Source organism: Oryzias latipes, chromosome 22 (assembly GCF_053564925.1).
Source record: "Oryzias latipes strain Hd-rR chromosome 22, Olatipes_Hd-rR_3.1".
Classification (NCBI taxonomy): Eukaryota; Metazoa; Chordata; class Actinopteri; order Beloniformes; family Adrianichthyidae; genus Oryzias; species Oryzias latipes.
This window is the reverse complement of record NC_136258.1, coordinates 13,095,352-13,112,647: the sequence shown is the minus strand read 5'-3', so window position 1 is coordinate 13,112,647 and position 17,296 is coordinate 13,095,352. Positions and strand designations below refer to the sequence as shown.

At 36.6% G+C, this 17,296-nt stretch overlaps 1 protein-coding gene across 2 annotated transcripts; it reads left to right on the top strand.

The window, feature by feature from the left end:
- The first annotated feature begins 5,282 nt into the window (after positions 1–5,282).
- Positions 5,283–9,496, top strand: LOC144989033 (uncharacterized). 2 transcript variants are annotated; one of them, XM_078940722.1, is made up of 7 exons: positions 5,283–5,436; positions 7,217–7,341; positions 7,480–7,599; positions 7,716–7,752; positions 7,851–7,899; positions 8,261–8,363; positions 8,458–9,496. In XM_078940722.1, exons 1-7 carry the CDS (start codon positions 5,403–5,405, stop codon positions 8,515–8,517), a joined length of 528 nt encoding a protein of 175 aa, XP_078796848.1. In that variant the 5' UTR covers positions 5,283–5,402; the 3' UTR covers positions 8,518–9,496. The 2 variants fall into 2 exon arrangements, with proteins under 2 accessions (XP_078796848.1, XP_078796849.1); XM_078940723.1 differs by having other exon boundaries at positions 5,284–5,436; positions 7,851–7,895; positions 8,260–8,363.
- The last annotated feature ends 7,800 nt before the right edge of the window (positions 9,497–17,296 follow it).

The window sequence follows — 17,296 nt, the reverse complement described above, 5'->3', positions numbered from 1 at the left end:
TAATTGGAGTGGGTTTAAATTTATATTTATTAAAGATTTTGGCTAAAAGAATGAAATGCATTAGAGCTACAAATGAGCCATCAGGATTTTATGTACGCTTTTTTTAAGGTATTGTGTTCAACAGATGTTTTCATTTTTCTGCCTCCTCCATTGGTATTTAATGTAATCGGTTTGTAACTCTACAATAGAGTTAAGAACAGATGTATGGCAGTCCTGCAACAGACTGGTGACCTGTTCGTGGTGTACACTGCCTTCATCCAACAGGGATAGGCTCCAGCAACCCTGTGGCCCCAAAAGCGATGAAGCAAGTTTGGAAAATGGCTTGATGAAACAATTTGTGGCTCAATTAATCTAATGTTTCCTATTCAATTTGAACCCTAATAGCAATTTAAGTGAAAGGAGTTTCCCCAGCTAGATTAACTAGATTAGCAAATCCTACACATTGAAATTTGGAAGAAATCTTTACAGACACCATCCAAAAACAGATCATTAAAGTTGTCTATAGCTGTTGTTTACAGAACCGGGCTGTAGGCTTGTTAAAACCTAGTCAAGCATCTGGTAATTTTATACCAGATTTAATGAAGAAAAACTCATCAGTTTTTCAAACAGGTTTCTGTTTTCGTCTTTATGTTTGTCAAAGGTTTGAGGGTTCTTTGATGCAGGTTTAACCTGAAAGTTTAAAATCAAATAAACAAGGAAAACTGTTCCCTTTTGTGTTTATCTAGAGGGCCTCACAGACTTTTGTTTTCTGATTTAAATGTTGAAAATTTTTATTTTATGCACCTCAGTTTTTTTTGCCTTTTATTGCTAAATATGATGCAGAGTTTTCCTTCACCACTAGGTGGCGCAGTTTGGCGGTCATTACATTTCTATGAGCTCAACTGTTTGTTCCTAAAAAATTGCAGTGTCCTAAAAAACAAATGTACTCGGTGTATAAAAATATGCCTTTATTAAAAAAACAACAACAAATGTTTACCTATTTACAAATGGCCTTAACTAACTTTTAACAATTTTACATGTTTTTTTCTCCTAAAAAGTGAAATGGGATGCAGAAGCTCATGGACTCACAAAGCAAAGACCTTAGACAGAGATACCCTATTCAAATACGAATAATTGGTGGTGATTTTAACATGGTGGAAGATGATTGGCTGGACAGATCTCCATCTGCATTTCTGAATCACCATTATAATCCAATACTCCTTAATTTCTGCACAGAGCTGCATCTAATAGATGTATGGCGTAGAAATAACCCTAATGCTCAAGCCTTTACCTGGTTTAAACCGGATGGTACAACTAAATCTAGACTAGACTTTTGGCTAATCTCAGATGATCATCAGGGGCCAGTTGTTCAAAGGTAAACTGATCAGATTTTGGTGATCGGATTGGATCAAATCTTGAAAATGGGTTGTTCAAAAGGGAAAGAAGGAATCTGAAATCAGATTAGATCACAGAATCCAATCCTAGTTCTAATCTGGATCAAACCTTCAGTTTGTGTTGTTCAAAACTTGTCAGTAGGATTTGGATAACTATGATCCAAAAAAACTGGATTATCCTGATCCCAACAGGGGGTAGGATTTAAAGGTGGATTCCAGAAGGGAAATGTAGAAAAACGTTAAAAGTGGTCAAATAATACATTTGTTTCATTTAGTGTTTATACTTTTATTTATATTTTGCTCTTGACTTGTGTAACCGTTGTAACAGTGATGAAGTAGATACAGTAGACATAGGCTACCAGTTAAGCTATTCAGTAAAGTAAAAACAACCAAAGCAGAACTGCAGATCCGCCTCCTAAAAGCAGAGCTTGGAAATGCTGGTCTCTCCTCCTCAGATTGAAAAACTCCCTGAACATTCTTTATTTTGTTAACTATTGGACATTTAGCCATTTTATCTAAGACGTTTTCAAAATATCCACAATGTATTTGTTAATATATATTTGTTTTTTTATTTTTTGTGACTCAGATAAGGGGTCATAAAAGAAATTATGAATGGAAGTGGATGTTTGTTATTTTTGTGTTTTGTCTCAGAATAACAAACTCTTACAGTGACCCCATGTTGGCTCTTCTACCTGTTCTTTACATAGCTGGTAGCCCGTGTTGTGATATTTAGAGCACAGGTAATCTGGATTTGGTAATCTTGAAAACTGTGTATCTGGATCAGGGTGATCCAGTCCAATGTTGCTTTGAAAAACCGGCATAAAAGTAAGACGGATTACCTGATCCTGCATAGGAAAAAAGGTGATTTCCAAATCCGGATCATTTTGATCCAGATTAAACTTTTTGAACAACTGGGCCATAGAGATAGATGGGAGTTTTTTAAATATAAGTAAGACAAATTTCCATATCTAGAGGTAAACAGATGAGTGAGCAATATAATATGAAGGAAGAAGAAATTATCAAAGAAATAAACTAAATATGCCACAATTTGGACTCAGATGAAAATCATAATCAGAAAATGATCATCTTGCAATCCTCCTTGGATAAAATGTACATAAATAAGGCTAAAGGTGCATATATCAGATCGAGAGCAAGATGGATTGAGGAAGGTGAAAAAAGCTCAGCATATTTCTGTAGACTGGAAAAAAAAGGCAAGAGCAAAACACTGTGAAAACTTTGTTTATTAAAGATGTGGAGTGCACTGATCCTACAACAATTACAGTATAAAGATTTTTTTCAGTTCTACAGTGAGTTATACTCCTCATACTCCCTCCATGATGCTGAAGCGTTTTTAAAACAGATCAAACATTTGGTCCCTAAAATAGATGATGGCTGCAGAGATCTTTGTGAGGCAGAGATCACCATGTCAGAAGTAGAATATGCTATAAGATGCTTAACTTTGGACAAATATCCAGGTTCAGATGGGCAGACTGTTAATTTGTATGGACATTTCTGTGAACATGTGAAAGACCTGCTCTACCTGACACTGAAAGAAATAACTACCAAGCACTCTCTACCACATATTTGCCAACAGAATGAAAACTAGGATGTCCCAGATTATTTCTGACACTCAATCTGGCTTTCTGAAAGGCAGATCCATTCATAATAACATCCACCTCATATTGGACCTGTTGGATTACAATTATCTGATTGAAGGCAAAGGCTTCATTTTGTTCTTAGATTTTTTTAAAGCCTTTGACAGTCTAGAATATCAATTTATGTTTCAAACTTTAGATTTATTTGGTTCATCAATCTCACCAAAACACTTTATAGAGCTACGAATAGTGCAATTTCATTGCCACATGGGACCTTGCTGAGATTCTCCATTAACAAAGGAGTTATACAAGGCTGTCCCATCTCTCCTTTACTCTTTATCATAGCAGCTGAAATGTTATCCATTTGGTTAAAAAACCCAAAATTTGAGAAACTTAATGCTTTAAGCCAGCAAATAGCAATCACTCAGTTTGCTGACGACACAGCTATTTTTATGAAGGACAGCAGTCAGATTTCTGTGATTCTACAGTTAATACATGTTTTCTCCAGAGCTTCTGGTCTGAAACTCAATCTGAAAAAATGTGAATTATTGCCAATTAAAGATTCCACTTTAACAACAATTCAAAACATTCCTGTTAAATCCCAAGTTAAATATCTGGGTATTCACCTAACCAAAGACTCCAAATCATTGGAGTCATCTAAACTTTTGGAAAACTTTAGATAATTGTAAATTAAACCTAAATTTGTGGTCCAATCGAGATATTTCTATTTTGGGTAGAGTTTTTCTAGTAAAGATGGAATCTCTATCAAGATTAATCTACCCAGCACATTCTTTATCCTTCCCTAAATCTGCAATTAAAGACATAAATCAAATTAATTTTAAGTTTATTTGGAAATACAAAACTCATTATATTAGAAAAAGTGAGATGTTAACGGATTATGAGGAGGGGGGACTTAAAGCTATTGATGTTGAGTGTTTAGATGGGACAATTAAAATCAACTGGCTGAGATCCTTCTTAAAAAACAAAAAAGGTTTCTGTTTTCAATTCCCCCCTAAAATATTAAGGGATGTAGATTGGAATTAACTTTCTGCTTAAAAGTGACTATGATTTAAAAAAAAAACTGCCAATCAAACTTTCTGCCTTTCATCGACAAGTTTTATTGCACTGGAAACTAATTTATAAGCATAACTTTAGTCCGCACACCACGCCTCTCTGGAACTGCTGTTATGTCTTACGAAGACACAAATCCTTCTTTTACAATAACTGGCTGAATAAAGGGATATGGTCTGTTCTGCATCTACTGGATCATTCTGGAAATATTTTGTTGTTCGAAAAGTTTAGTTTTAAATTTCAATTATTTGATCGGAAACAATATGATGCTGTGATCAAAGCTCTTCCTCGGTCATTGATCCAATTATCACAAAATCTATTGTCAAACAAACTTCAATTAAAACTTCCTTCACTCTTATTGGATGGGCAGCCGGTTACAAAGACAGAATTACCAAACAGCTTCATACGAAGATTGTTTGTAAAAGAATTCTTCCAAAACATCTCATCGGAAAAAAAGGATTTGTAAACGCTTCTCTAAAGAAGAGGTGATTGTATTAAGGTCGCATTTCTTAAAATTTTGTATTTTACCAAAAGTAAAAGACATTCATTTTAAAATAATTAGTGTTTACCCATCCAAGGAATATTTGAGACTTCGTTTTGAAGAGAATGCTTGCAGTTTTTGTTTAAATGACATTGAGACTGTGGGTCATTTATTCTTTAACTGTGGAGTTATAAAAACATTCTGGGAAGAGTTCTGCTTTTGGTATTCTTCCAAAATTGCAATGCCAGTTCATTGAGACGCAAAAAATGTTTTACTCGGGGTGGTATCATTGAATAGACCAGGAAATATTGTTCTTAATGTCCTGATATTGCAAGGAAAGTTTTATATCCACAAAAATAAATATTTGAAGACCAAACCACTTTTTATTACATTTCATAAAGAGCTCTGTTTTTATTTTAAATCACTTCATTATAGGAAATAGAAGAATGGCTTGAAATTGCTTTGTTTTGTTCAAAAATACAAACTTAATGAGTACTCCTAACCAATTTTAAACGATTTGGATGGATCTATGTTCTTTTATTTTATTTATTTATTTATTTTCATGTGTGTTATGTTCATTCGTTTTTTGTCTGTTTTTTTAATATATATATATTTTAAATATTTATATGTTATGTTTGGCAATGGTGATTGCTATTCGAGGTAATGTTGATTATATATTTACTTTTCGTTAACTTATGGATGATACCTCAATTGTCAATAAAGTTATAAAAAAACGTGGGGCTGGTACGGAGCTACGTAGAGGCTGGGGCGGAGCTCATAAAGCAAGCACTGGGGCTAGTGGCTTCAACAACGTTGAGACGGCAAACACTGAGCTGTCCCTCGTGTTTCTTCTGTCTTCAAGTTCAATCTCGAACGATCAACATGATGTGGATCCTCTCGACAGTGTGGACATTCTGTGAGTACTTTCCGGAAAGTTCTTTCTTTGAGTGACATTCTTTATTCTGAACGAGATCATCAAGTAAAGAGATTGTACAGAAATCGACGCTTGTTTTATTTATTTACCAACCTATACTATAGACTGAAAACGTAAACTTGTGTGTAAAATAAATCAAAGTCAAATCAGATCAAGATCAAAGTTTGAACTCCTTCATCCGTTTTTGTCTTCGTCTTAGTAAGGGGAATTCCTCTTCTCTCGTTTAGCAAAAGTTCTACCTCTGCTACGGACATTTAGGGGATATCCCATTGATCACGTCACGTGGACACGTGTTCTAATAGTACAGAAAAGTCAATAAGTAGAAATGTTTTTCATTTTTGACATGAAAGCAGTGTGAACACTTTAACACTGCTTTTAACATTTTTTTACATTAGGTATTTATTATTATTTTAATTCCTATCATATATATATACATATACACACACACACACACACACACACACACGGATCGTCCAATGACCGAAGGGTTGGCGGTTCGATCCCCTCTCCCACCAGCCAAAAAAAAAAATGTCGTTGTGTCCTTGGGCAAGACACTTCACCCTCCTTGCCTCCAGTGTGGCTCCACTGGTGTGTGGATGTGCATGTATGATCCCGGTGATGGTCAGAGTCGTAGGCGCGAACTGGCCGTCACGCCTCTGTCAGTCTGCCCCAGGGCAGTTGTGGCTACAAAAGTAGCTTACCATCACCAAGTATGAATGAGGAATGAATGAATGAATAATGGACACACTGTAAGCGCTTTGAGTGTCTGGAAAAGCGCAGATAAATCCAATCCATTATTATAAATATATTAGGCACCACTGTCACCTTCACTTTCCAGGCTTTCTCATGTTCAATCAAACACACACACACATCTGATTGTGATCTCTTGTATTTCCTCACTGGTCCATGTAGTGATTATCATTTACCATGTAAACAAACTTGACCTTCTTGCTGCTATATTGATGGGGCAGGTAAACAAACATTGGATTTAATTCTTATTCAAAACATTTTTGTAGAGCATTTCTCACCTGTGCCAAGCACAATGCTCAGATCAAAATGAGGGAGGTTTCTAACTCCCCAATATCCATTTCAGATACACATTACTCCTGTAGCTATTAAATCTTTAATTACTGGTTTAATACCTTCTTGTGCATCTGGTTTTAAAGGGTACTGTCGAATACACGGTCTGTATTCTGTTTTTGGTCTAATCTGAACTGGTAAAGCGCCTTTAATTAACCCTACATCTGTGGGTCCTTTAGACCACAGGGTTTCAGGGAGATCTTTTAACAGATCTTCCTCCTCCTCAGTTAACGCTAATAATCATTTGGCCCAATCCTTTGGTTTTTCTGGCAAATGCACACCCATTTTAACAGAGTTTGTCCAAAACAAAGCCACTCGAGTCAGTCCAGTAGAGGGACTTCCCTGGATGTGGTGTGATAGTGTTGGAATCCAGTCATCAGCACTTTCCCCCATCCTAACCATATCTCCCAGATTGTGCCACTGCTGATTGTGCCCGTTCAGCATGGAGACATGTAGGGGGCGCCACATGTGATAAGATTCAACATATATATGTTTTTGTAGTGATTCCATAACAGTTTAGTGTAAAAATAACTTTACTTAAACAATTATAATTGTAGCTGTCAAAGTCCAAACCCCACCCATAGTACTGTACCGATCTACTGCTTTAAATAAACAATTGACAAAGAGCCAGATTAACATCAGTCAGGGGCTAATGACATCATTTTTATTTGTTTATCCCCAGGGCTGGTGGTGGTGGTGGTGGTGGCCAGTGATTGCAAAGTTAAGCATTCCAGGGGTCAATACAGTTACATCGCTGACGTGACCCTTAACAAGACTTATATTGATTACTCATGGAGCAATGAGACTGTAAGTTCTGTCTTCCTTCATTCTTTCTTGTCTTCTTTTATTTCAAAGTCTCAGATTTTATGTTATTTAATCAAACCTCAACGTTTCCATGTTTTGTTTTATTAATAATTATGGCCATATTTTAATTTATTTTTACAGAATCACCCAGTTGCCACTAAAAAGTCTTCATCTGTTTCACCTGTAGAGACCAGCAATCCTGAGATGCTGGTCTCTTCCCGTAACCTCGGCAACCTTACTCTGAAGAGATCCTACATTATGGTATCAAACTTTGGGATTTAACACAAAATTTACGAGCATTTGAGTTAAGAAATGTTTTAGAATAGAATTTCCCCTCATTTTTCTGACAACCATATCTTTATTTATTTTTCTTTAAGAATAAAAGGCTTAAAGAAGAAATTGTTCCGTGTTATGGTGAGTATGAATTTCCAGTAGAGTGTTTTTGTTCTAAAATAATAATTGTCTTTTGAAAGACTGTGAAACTAAAATGTGCCACTGTTGTGTTTACACAGCAAACGCTCACATGGAGTCTCACGCCGCTCTTGATGACCGTAAAGGTGGGATGAATCACACTCTGCACAAGTTTCTCACACCAGATTCAACTCACTGTAACAAGAAAAACAACAGATCTGAATCTAAATCTTTAACACTACTTCATGACACACTTCCTGTTTTACATGGAGCCAGAACAATGACTCCGATTTAGTTTGTTTACCTCTTACCTTCCTTCCTTCCTCAGCTGCAATAAGTGGCTTTATGTTTCAATTCTAGTGTGTTTATTTATTGAACCTTTGGCAGAAAAGAAACATTGTTAGTTCCTGTCAGGAGATGCTGAATCATAACTGAGTGAAGTTTTAAAAAAGAAGTTCTTATGGATTTTATTTGAATAGGTTTAACCAAATGGAAAATACCATTTTTCAGGACAACCAAAAACCTGGGCTACTGTTGCCGGTGTTGCTGTTGCTGCTGTTCTTCTGGCCATAGGGATTTTCTGGTTTTGGACGATTCAAAGAAAGAAAAAGAAGGTTATTTTCCTTTTTATGTCTGCTGCCTAATACATGGCGCGTTTTTATTTATTTGAAATGATCGAATAAATAAATACTCTCTTATCCTCGACAGGTTCCAAAGGCGGCACACAAATTCCAGCCTGTTGACAATCCTGACAATCCTTGTGTGTAGCAGGAAATGTGGGATGTACGACACCTCTCTCTTTCGCTCATAGCTCTTGCTCATCTTTTGTAATAACAGCACACTTTGTATTTAAGCTTTTAAACTGTAACCTTTCACTATATACTAACCATTGTGCATTTTGAAACTAAAGAATAATCTTAGGTGAGCTCAAGTTGCACCTCTGTAGTTTATATTGTTCTTACTTGTAGACCGATGAGTTATTTCATGAACGTATTCTATGTCCAAACAAATCATTAGAGGTTAATTTGATTTCAATCTCAGCGTTTGTGGCCATGCTATGATCTATTAACTGTAAAAAACAATATTGGCGCGCAGACTTTATTATTTATTGATCTTTTCTCGAGGCTGTGGAAGCTGACGGAACCTAGCTGTACCAGAGCGTGCACTTTACCGCCGTGGCCTCCCCAAAACCACACGTGGTTATCAGCAGTAACACTAATGACTTAATACAAAGCTGTGGAAGCTTTTAATGCATATCTAATTTATATATAACTGTATATCTTTTCCAGAATGATATACGTAGATACTTTATTCATATTATAAAACTGTCAAAACAAAATGTTGGTTTTGTTCATGCATTATGATATCTATCTATATATATGTATATGTAAATATGTATTTATACATTACTGTAAAACATGGGGCATGTATATTCATTAATTCATCTTTCTAAACCCGATTTGTCCCTTTCGGGGTCCCGGGGCTGCTGGAGCCTATCCCTGTCCAGGCTGTGGACACCTTGGACAGGTTGCTAGTCTGTCGCAGGACCACAGTCACGCACCCATCCACACCTAGAGACATGTTTTTGGACATAGGTCATGTTTGGTGGACATTTTTAACAAACTACAGATATTTCATGTTACACTCTTAAGAATTTTAACTTTTTAATCTCTTAGTAACTGTATCTTTTCACTTTCTTTGCCTTAAATAATCAGCATATCATAATAAATTCACTATGTGTACTGGCTTTCTCTTTGTGTGTCTTTGTTTTTTTATTTTGCCGAAATGTTTTTCGTCATAGCAACAAGGGGAGGGGGGGGGGGTTTCCTCAATCTCCTGATATGCTTCAGCCAGTAAGGCAACTAGACGGAGGGGGGGGGAGGGGATTTAAACGTTGCATCATGCTGAGATACTTTTCTTAGGGGACTTTCCTTTGTATTTTTCCACTTGCGCTGTCTAAAACGCACGTGATAAAGTTGCAAAATAACTTTTTAACTTCTGACTTTCTGAACCTGCAGGATGTAAATGTACAGTCGTGAATGAATGAAAAGGGAGTTTTTGGAATGCAGGCTCTCACTTTTAACAATATTTTTAGAGTCTCAAGTTAAAGAGTATAAACATTAATGACGGTGACATCATCACTTCAGAATATTCATACACTTGTTTACACTGGATGGGTGGTGGTGTGATGACATTCAGCCAATAAGATGTCTTGTGAATGGGGTGATCATCTGAGGTGCCATGAGGTGAGGCACAGGGTATTTCAGGTTGCCTAAGTCCCATCATCTTTATTTTTTCTTGTCAGCATTCTTTTCAAACACAGAGCAGGTGCATATTGTGTCAAGCAGAGATGTAAAGTGTGACTAAATAGCTATTACTCAGTCATGATATTTGTCACTATTCTTGCTCTGCTACTTTTTTCTGCCATGTTCTTGATAATCCTTTTTTTCCTCATTTTCCTGTAGTGTTACCGTATTTTCCGGACTATAAGTCGCTCCGGAGTATAAATCACACCAGCCCAAAAATGCATTATAATGTAGAAAAAAAACACATAAGTCGCACTGGACTATAAGTCGCATTTTGACGGGAAATTTATTTGACAAAATCTGGGACCAAGAACTAATAATTTTCACAACCTCATATAACACAATCATAGCAGACTGTTTATCTCATAATTTCACAGTAATTCTTTCTCAAACCTATTTATTTATTCTTTTCATGAAGCCTCATAGGCCAACTAATACTCTGTTTTCATCCTGTATTTGTAGAAACAGTTGTCATTTTTATTGCATTTCTGAATCTCTGAAATCACTGGAAAATAGAATATTATGTTTTTAGCCTTCAAGATCTTACTGAAAAAAAAAGTTTGCTGATTCTCTGAGTCACTTAACATACTCTTAACACTTAACATACCTCATACATCAAATTGACCCAGGAACATCATCGCTGTTCCTCACAAATGAACATAACAGGAGGGTTAAAAAAGTATTTATTTCAATTTAGTTCTAATATAAGTCGCTGCGGAGTATAAGTCGCACCCCTTGCCAAACTATGAAAAAAAGGGCGACTTATAGTCTGGAAAATACGGTAATTGAAGTTATGAAATGACTAATGAGATGCCTCAATAAAGCTTTGTGAGAGTGGTTGCCATAGAAATTATGTCTCAGACCAATCTGGCAGCGTCCATATCATGAAAAAAGGCAACTGGGCTGACTATATTTTTGGAGCCGGTGTTCTGTAAATCCTTCCTACCCCCGAAATGTTCCTACCCACTGTGCATTAGTAGACCGAACTTGCATCATAGTTTTCATCCTTGTCGGATCACCCATAAATCTGTGCTACCTCTTTGATTTTGCAATTATTTACTATGTTCCGTTTTTGTGGTATTTTTGTGACTATAGCTTACATTCAATGATATGCTTAATACAACCAATGCAATGCTACACTTGTCCACTTAGCTCTGGACCTTTAGGCCAGATCACTACTTAACTTCTAGATCACTACTTAACTTCTAGATCACTACTTAACTTCTAGATCACTACTTAACTTCTAGGTCACTACTTAACTTCTAGATCACTACTTAACTTCTAGGTCACTACTTAACTTCTAGGTCACTACTTAACTTCTAGGTCACTACTTAACTTCTGGGTCCTCCGCCATAACTCCGCAGAGGACCCGTGTCTATACACTGTCCACACGAGAAATGTTTCAAAATTCACAAGGTCTTTTGAACTGAATGCTGTTTGGTTCCAGGGTCATTATAATACCAGAACATGCAGGATTACACAAAAAGAAACAAGAAATGAATTTTTTTTCTTACTAAAAGTCATGAAAGAAGACGAAGATTGTTGTGCTTCAGGATTGACTGAGAGTAAATAATTCTCAGGACGTGCTGTATTAGTTTGTCTTTTAATAACAGAACTCTTAGCAGTCTCATTACATGAAGGCTATATGCTTCAACATATCCCAGAAATCATTGCATTTCACCCATGATGCATCTCTAACAATCAGCGTATCTCTACTACTGAGGTGCATTCAAATGCAATTGGAGAAATGTACGCCAGAATATTACAAAGATCTTCTGGATGATTACGTTTTTATTTTCCACACTGCATTTCTCCATTCAGGTCATTAATGACAGCCGCACCGATTCTTAAACTCTCTACCTGCACACGACACCACCGGGTGGGCAACATACTAATACTGTGCGTACGACTACGGTACATATATTTGATTGCCCTACCACGCCCCACAATTCCCCCACCCCTTCCCTCCTTGTAAAACTGTCCTGCTCCCCCATGAATTCTATGTTTACGACCTAACACCAAACGTACCACCTCTCACCACTTTCTTCTAGATAGGATTGTCTGATAAGGTAGGACAATTGGATTATAACTGTAATTTTGTGCTACTGTAAGAACCCCCCCCCCCCCCCCCCCCCCCCCGAGATAGGATAGATTGTTAGAATTAAGTCATTTTCTATTGGCGACATCACACTCACTCAGTCCAGTTCCTATTTACAGTCCATGAGCCTCCCCTCCCCCACACATGTGCACAAACCCGCAAAGACACGTGACTTCGAGTTGGTCTGTTTCTATGGCAACAACTGTTGCCAATCAGGAGTAAGCTCATTGGGCTAGGGAGAATCTGTCAGTCAAATATTTGGACCGTTTGAGGTGCACCACATGCTTTTACTGAGGCTTCTCATTGGTTTATTTATACCTTGAATAACTTACAATAAAGATGAAAAATACAAAAAAAAATTATGAACAAGAACATTTTAAAAATGTATCAGAGCAAAAATGGTTATTCTGTAGAATAGAATGACTGAATAATAGCTGTTTTGGGATTTTGGCTTCTTGGTACCGGGGGTTACTTCCTATTTCAAACGAGAGGGGGGAGGGATTGCTCTGTCCAGTTCTCTTATACAGTCAATGGTACACAGACACATGCCCCTACCTGAACCAAATGCCCCTACGTTGCTCCTGGAGGTTTCAGGCCAGCACCCTTGCATGGCAGCACCAGTAGGTTAATGTATATGCATGAGTGAATGGGACTTTGTTTTATGGTGAATGTTTAGAGTATAGGCAAGTTCATGTGGGCAACCCCGTAATTCCTGCCACACAGACTGAGTTGTTGCAATTCTTTGTATTTCCTTATTTTTGTTGTGGAAACATTGCATTCCTTGAAAGTGTCTCCGGTGCACAAATATGAGATCAGATTGCAGAAAAACAAAGGCCTGGGAGTTATTGAAAGTGGATTTTTGTAGTTAAATTCTAACACGCCCTGCTGCTCTGGCTTGCTCTTACTGACCGAACACTGCGTGTTAGAAAACAAGCACAGGTATGTGATGTCAGAAGCCAGGGGAACCCCCGGATGTCTCGTGATGTTTTAATCCCAAGAGAGGCAAAGAGCCAGTTTGGCAGAAAAGGTGCGTCAGAGTGAACAAGGCCAACACAGGAAATAAAAAAACCTTTAAGGTGCTTTTACCTGACCCGCCAAAAGAAGAAAATAAAAGCCCTAAACCCAAACTCCTGATGTGAAACAGGAGAAAAAAGCCTCAGCAAAAAGTAGTACACTTGAAGTTTATTTTAATAAGTATACTTGAGTATTAGTATAACAAGTATATAGAGCATTATGTGGAGTGTAGGAACTATACTAACTGAATGTTTCTTTAGACTAAATTGGAACATTTCAAGTTTATGAAATTCTAAAAGTAAACTTCAATTATACTACCTGAAGTACCTGTAGTATAGACAAAGTATACTTATTGAAGTACACTTAAATGGACTACTTTTTGCTAAGGTTGACCAATATTTCTTTTACTAAACCCACAGGAAAACTCACTCTGGGTGATGTTGGGCGTGACATAGTTAGCAGGTGTTTAAACTGGCTCCTGGTTCAAATCCCACCACTTACTGACAACCATCAGGACATGAGCTACAGCTGTTCACGCTCCACCGCTTGGACGTTTCACATGCAAAACTTAAAAAAAAAACTGCTCAGTTCTAAGTTAGAGTAACAGAATGATCAGTGACCCTCGGTCCCAAGCTGCTTAACAGCGCTTTCACGTGACCAGCAGTGGAGTGCAGCAGGGTTTTTGCATTTCTAGTTCATGGTTGTTGTCAGGGTTCTGACTTTTTCCTTAATAAAAGAGAAGAACCACACAGGAGGTGAGAATTTTTGCTAGACTTCTGCAGAAGGAGAATCGGTCCATCACAGAGGAGTTCTGCCTTCCTATAGTGCATGGAGCCTCTTTTTATTGAAAACTGAAGGTTGCAGACATGAACGTGGGTCATTTAATCAGGAACAGCAGGAACATCACATTCTTGTATAATCAGAACTTCTAAGGTCATTGTTTTCTTACCGAACGATAGAATTGAGACAATCATATTATGATGATTATAGCATGTAAGAAAATTATACTGTAATTACGTAACTCTAACAGTTGTCTGACTCACTCACTACCACACAGTTAGTGCATGAAAGGGCGTTTGCCATTTTGTGGGGGTGACCAAATCTACAATTCCAAAACCCAGTTCCCAGAAGTCTAAGCAAAAAAATAGTGTGCATCGATACTCACTAGATTGGGGGATATTCATTTCAAAAAATGTAGGTAAAATGCGTGGATATGGTCTTTTGAGGGTTGAGAGTGAATTTAGATGTAACCCAGGTTTGAGATGAGGAATCCTTTGACACCTAATGCTGAAAAAAGCAAAGCCATGAACTTTTAAAAGCCCAAAAGTAGGAGGAAAATATCTTCTAACGTAAGATTCAAAAGTCATTTGTCAAACTGGAGGAAACAGACAGATTCCATGAGGATGAAGAAGGGGTTGGCTTGCGATTAGTCATCATGATCTGGTTGGTTTCACTGAGTATTCGAGGAACTTGTTTGGGATTAATATTATAATGACTGAGTCAGACCAAAGGTTTTGTTCCCACAATAATATGAGTTTCTAGACTGAGGATTAACCATCACTGCTCTGCCCCTCAGGATGTCTTTGTCCAGTTGGACCCAAATGAAGTTCTGTTAAGACAGTGATGTAATCAATATGTATAAAATAATGGGGATTACTCCTCAACTTGGTTATTTCTATCATCAAACGACAGATCACTTTTGTAGTTGAGAAGGCTTCCTGTGGGACGTGAAGGAACAAAAATAAAACATCGTTATCTAAAACAATAAGTCTAAATGATCTAAACCCAACAAATCAAAAAAAACAACCTCAAATTAGGCAGGAGCCGATACTGTTAACAGCACCTAGAACTCCTCAGAGACTTTGAAACTAAAAATGTCTAAACAAGCATTACAATATGTACACTGCTTTTTAAAAAAATGAATAAATTCATAAATGTTTCATATAAATACATATCACAATTTTAGGGTACTTTCAAAATATACAGTACAGACCAAAAGTTTGGAGCTCTTCAAGAGAATGCTAAGAGTGTGCACAGCAAAAGGTGGCTATGAAGAACCTAGAATATGACATATTTTCAGTTGTTTCACACTTTTTGTTATGTATATAATTCCACATGTGTTAATTCATAGTTTTGATGTCTTCAGTGTGACTCTACAATTTTCATAGTCATGAAAATAAAGAAAACTCTTTGAATGAGAAGGTGTGTCCAAACATTTGGTCTGTACTGTAAGTAGATACTTTACTTTTGCAATACCCTAGCTTAAGTCATATTTTACCTTTTGTAAATTTAACAGTGAGTCTCTGTACTTTGACTTAAATTCTTGAGCAATCATTCCTTAGTTTACAGTACCTCCAGATTCTGACGTCATGGCGTTGTATTGTACACCAGGCCATTATAATTTCCATGACTTTACTGCCACCTGCTGGTCGTATGCTGGTGTTGATTTCCCAAAGGGAAATGTTTTGATACAATTTTTGATAATTGTTTTACTTTATTTTCATAGTTACACATATGTGTACAGTACACCAGTGCATTTATCACGGTGTATTAAGATGTCGTGCAAATTTAAATAAGCATTAATCAACTATGCACTAAACTAATGGTGTTAATCAATGTTTGATCAAAATAAACATACTCCAATTGTTTTACATGATTTATGATTACTCATTAGTGTTTCTCAATAGAGGCCAAATATTTTTTAAACAAAATTTTTGAAATAATAATGCTACTTGTTATATGCAATATTTTTTTTTTTTTGTGCAAGGTTTATGAACAGGTTAGAGTATGTATGCTTTGAGTTTAAAACAAAATCATCCATCCGTCTTCAGAACCCGCCATATCTCCTTTGGGGTCACAGGGTCACTGGAGCCAACCCAGCTACAGTTGGGCAAAGGCAGGGTTCACCCTGAACAGGTCACCACTCTATTGCAGGGTCGCACAACCACACACTCATAACTCTATAAGGATTCATTGTGTTTTATCAGAATTAATTCAGAAACTATACATGAAAATCTATGAAAAATAAGCATTCAACATCATTAACTAGTGGGGTGGTTGAGTTTTAAACTCTTAATACCCCATTTTATCTCTACAATTGATCATATTGAATCCCATTTCTCTTTCGAAGTCTCACTTGCTTTTACTAATTTCACTCAGTGAGTTCACTTCATCAGTGCAATTTGTCATAATTTTTCTAAAAAAAAACAATCCTTATACATCTTGACACTTATTTTGAAATTCTGCTACTATCTTCAATAGTGGAATTATTTAACTCAAATTAAACAGGGAATAACTTGGTTTTTGTAATAAAACAGTTGCCGTTCTTCTTGCCCTCTTCAAACCTTTTCCACCTTGACTGCATAAAGACTCTTCAACGCTGTCTTTATAAAACTGATCTAAAATCTAGATATTTTTGCAATTATGTTACCAGATCCTGATTTTCAGTGTCGTCGGACATCTTCATTGTTTATTGTAATGCTTTAGGTATCTTAGATTAATAACTCTTTATCTAATTTTTTTTAACATTTACTAAACAGGATTACAAAATGTTCTAATTTCATGTTTTAGCAATTCCCAGTATTCTCCCAATTTATTATCATTCAGTGCACATATCCCAAACTGAAACCTTTTTGAATAAATGTGTTGTGTTATTAGGTAAAGAATTATTCAGCATTGGTCAGATTTAGTTGAACACAAAGGGATGTATGATCATTTAGTTTTTCCAAATGTTTACCCCTACTTGTTTTTCCATTTTCTTTGAAATAGCTACAAGTCTGGATGAGGGCAAAATGTCCAGCAGGTGTTGGGATGTGAAGGTCTCCATAAGCTAATTAGACCAAGCCATGTTGAAATTTATTCAAAAAAAATCCTTTTTGTTGCATGATATGCAATGCAAAGACATCTTAGGGTCTTCTATGGCTTTTTAGCAAAGTTTCATTTAGACAGCCTGAATTAGAGCAATAAATATTTCCAAGCAGAAAACAAAAACATTGATTTTTAACCACTAAAAAGATCCGCTGGTCTTTTTATATCAGCGGTTATTATATTTCAAATGCTGAAATTATCATTACAGGTGGCTATTGCTGATTAGTTTGAGGCATATGTAAATCATACTTCCTTTTCCCAT